The following is a 3,795-nucleotide window of genomic DNA, read 5'->3' on the forward strand; positions in this document are numbered from 1 at the left end:
AAGAGAGAGATGTTTTCTTTTCTTTATTTGATTCAATAATTGATCGAGCTGTATTTCTCCAGTGAGCCACGTCACACTTCTCCATTCATATACGAGTTTTGTATTGACTGGAGCAGCATATCTGTTATGAAGCTATTTATATCTCTATTTGAACATATATTGTTTTTTTATGGGCATAATTGGGGTTACTACTGATTTGCAGGTTTGTTTACTTTAGCACAGTTGAGGTAAACCACTTCTTATGATGATTTATTTGAAAGCTCAGTACTACATTATACCTTTTACCTCCAGGGCAATAAAATCTCCCATGCGGCCCCTATTAATGCTTTGTTGTTTTTCTCACTCTCTGTGCATGTAATCGTTCGTATAGTTTAATCGTGTAAGCACCATATACACTTAAGTTTCCTTAAAGGCCCTTATCATCATTACTCGGTGCATACAGCGTTAACAAACACATTTTCAGTTAATTAAATTACACAAACTAATTGGCACAATGTGAACCTGGCAGCCTTTTGTGTTCCCCTCCCCCTGCTGGGTCTTTAGCCCCTGGGACAAACAGTTCAGTTCACTGCTTTTTCCTGGTTCGGTAATCCAGTCTACTGTGTGACTAATTCGACAGCAGGAAACCCACGATGATCATTTATTCAGAAGCGCGATGCCTGCCCAATGATGACTCATGCTTGTCTTTTCAAACACACCTATTTGACCTGAGGTTATATCCCACTAAAGGCACTGAAGGGAGGACTTCCAGACGGCCATGCTGCACATCGCCTCTGTCGACTGCAGGGGGCGACAGGCTGACAGGACTGTGAGGAGCAGCTCCATTGATAGGCGGTCAAAGAGCGCCACCGCTCGCTGATACACATTGCAGTCATATATATATATATATTTCCACCACATCAGCTCCCCTTGACTGTCTCCTTCACAGTGGGCTTGCAGGCAGACGCACAGCTGACTTTCAACCGAGGTGGCCGCTGTCCTTACACTACGGGTGCAAACAGGGACCTTGCAATGATCTCGCTGGACTTAAATTTCAACATTTTGACAAGAGACCTGTCACATTATTTGGAAAATCAAGTGAAAGTTGGCCTCTTCGGTTCGGGAGTAGGACTGTCTCTGGTGCTGGGCTTTAGCGCAGCGTACACCTGCTACTATCTGATTTCAGTAGCGAAGGTAAGACCCGTTCACGTATCATTTCAAACCACACCGGCTGTTTTAAAAGGAACTCTTTTTTACTTTATTGTATTGCCTGATATAGCTTGTATGTTCTGTTAAATGCATCCTCGCTGCCATGCGTAAACAGATACTCGACCGGTGCATTTGCTGATGGAGGTTTTCGATTAGGCTGCATCTGTCCGCCGGTGGGCAACACACACACACACACATATATTAATCAGCATATGCACCGGATATTGTTCACGTCTAGCTACATGCATGTGAACTTATGTAACGTTGAATCAACCCAGAGAAAGACAGTTACAGTTGCATGTCGGTATCGACTAAGCTAGGCGTACATTGCTGTATGTTAGCTAGAAATGCCGGTAGATGGGGTTTATGTAACGCATTGCTAAGAGGCTCACAGTGTTTATTTTATGTAAGTAATTGTGTATTTTTTTTTAACATATGTGAGTTTAATATTAAATATTACTAGGGCACATATAATATGTGTTAGAATATGAACTGTTAAGCTGTTTGAATGGAGCTGCAGTGAAATGCGCTGAAAAAGCTGCAACATTTTCTGCAGTCCTTCAAACAAAAGAGGCAGCCAGTAACTACACCAAATTGTGCAAATATATTTAACAAAACTATATTGCTAGATTTACATAACACCATGCCATTACATGTGGGGGGCTGTGCATGCCTCACGTTTATTATCAGTGGGTCCAGATGTAATTAAAGATTCATGCAGATGTGGTCATCTCATACACATTGCACTTTATGGTCAGCCTTCAGTTGGATGCTGAAATTCTGATCACGTAGTATAACTGAATTAAATCTTCTATTTTGTACATTTAATGTTTTCAGATCTGCATCAAAAGATTTGATGTAAGGTTTAGAGACATTAATGCAACATAATGTAATTTAATTTAACAAAACACGGCTTAGAACTAGAAAAGTTATTACAGCTGTGGATCTATTGTCATATTAAATAATGTCACAGTAATTAATCCCTGAGGTAAAATCACTTTTATGACTAAAACCTGTTCCACACTTCATTCATGTGTATTTTACAGAAGCCACAGCTCATCTCGGGGGGGAAGAAGTTCTACCATTTTCTGAGGGAGCAATGTCCGGTAGTGTCAGAGACCTACTACCCCACCTTTTGGTGCTGGGAGAGCCGCATCCAGACTCTGCTGAGACCCTTTGTCACAGCCAAACCTGGGGTTGTCTACAGAAAGTAAGTCCTAATGTTTTATTTTTCCCAAACTGAGAATGTGTTTCTCCTTGCATACAGACATGCTTCACTTGGTTAAAATGCACATTTGAACTCATAAAAGAGGTACATGTGAGGCTAGAAAGTTCACCTTTGACATAGTCACAGTAACACGTGCATTTAATATGACAGGTTCAGGCTTTCTAAATTAATTAAATGCCACTGCAGACTTTTCCATGCTTACAGTTTCCAGTCTTTATTATGAAGTTTAAATACCAGCTTTGTCACTGAGAAAATGCCATCGCCTGTTTTTCTGATTTTTTTTCTTGCCAGTTTCACAACTGGAAACAAATCTCAGTGTTGTTCTTAACCAAGACTCAAAAGCTCAGAGGAGAAAGAGCTCTTTTGTGCCACAACGCTGGCTCAGCATGCTCCTTGGTAATGTGCATTCTGTTGAAGATTAATTGGCACTGCATTCCTTGCCCCCTATGTACATAAAGGAGATTAAAACAAATTAAGAGAGACTTATCTTTCATTATTACTGTTTATTACTTATTTATTCACGTTGCATTCGCAAGTAATTAGTTTCATGTATCCTGACATGCCATAATGTCCGTAGTGTGTGTATACAGTATATGTATTATTATGATGTGATTGTACGTTGTTTGTCGGCCAGGTACTTGGGGTTGGAGAAAGAAAATAATATTCCTGTAGTTGTGCTTTTGCTTAAAGCTAGATATAAATTTAAATAAAAATGGATGAATTCAAAATCAGTTAACACAAGTTTTTAATGTGTTTCATTTAATTGTAGACACTTGATCAAAAGTTGGATCATGATTATTGATGTAGTTTGTTGTTTTGAAATTTTCAGTTGAATTATTAGTCTGAGAGTATTATTTACTCTGCCTCTGCTTTTGACGGTCTCCTTAATCAAGGAGACAAATACTCCCATAATGCACAGGGACTGTATTCATCCTAGTCTAACTGTCTGTTATCAATCGTGGCAAGACTGATGGTCACATTCAATGAAGTTATTATCACATTTCCCCTGGGGACAACACAACGTCCACCCTATAATGAAGTTACCCAAGGTTGCCCCAAGGACGGACGCCGCGATAACTGTCCTATTTGTCGTCGACTGTCTGGGTGAAATTCCACTCATCTCATTGTCCGAGTGGAGGATCAGCACCTGGTCCCCTCCCACTTTGTGCACTGATCACTTTGGATTGGCTCTCGCTGACTTTAAAGTCTTGCCTCAGGTGTATATTTCATGACGGTTCTGTAATTTCATGCTGATGTCTTTACCACTGGCCGGCCAAGTTGGCTCACTGGTCGCTCTGTGTGTGTGTGCGTGTTGTGTAGGTTTTTTAATGCACTAGCACTGGTACTAAATGACCTCATCTGCCAGGCTAAGGTTGTAT

General features: G+C 40.4%; 1 protein-coding gene across 1 annotated transcript in view; it reads left to right on the forward strand.

Moving 5' to 3' along the window:
* Positions 1 to 756: 756 nt before the first annotated feature.
* Positions 757 to 3,795, forward strand: part of abhd3 (abhydrolase domain containing 3, phospholipase) — a 13,538-nt gene continuing 10,499 nt past the window's right edge. The window contains exons 1-2 of the mRNA XM_035670046.1: positions 757 to 1,173; positions 2,235 to 2,398. Coding sequence (XP_035525939.1) covers positions 1,012 to 1,173; positions 2,235 to 2,398 — 326 coding nt within the window. The 5' untranslated portion in view covers positions 757 to 1,011. The remainder of the gene's footprint in view (positions 1,174 to 2,234; positions 2,399 to 3,795) is intronic.

This window comes from Morone saxatilis, unplaced genomic scaffold, assembly GCF_004916995.1.
Source record: "Morone saxatilis isolate NCDOM2014 unplaced genomic scaffold, NCSU_SB_2.0 Contig23, whole genome shotgun sequence".
Classification (NCBI taxonomy): Eukaryota; Metazoa; Chordata; class Actinopteri; family Moronidae; genus Morone; species Morone saxatilis.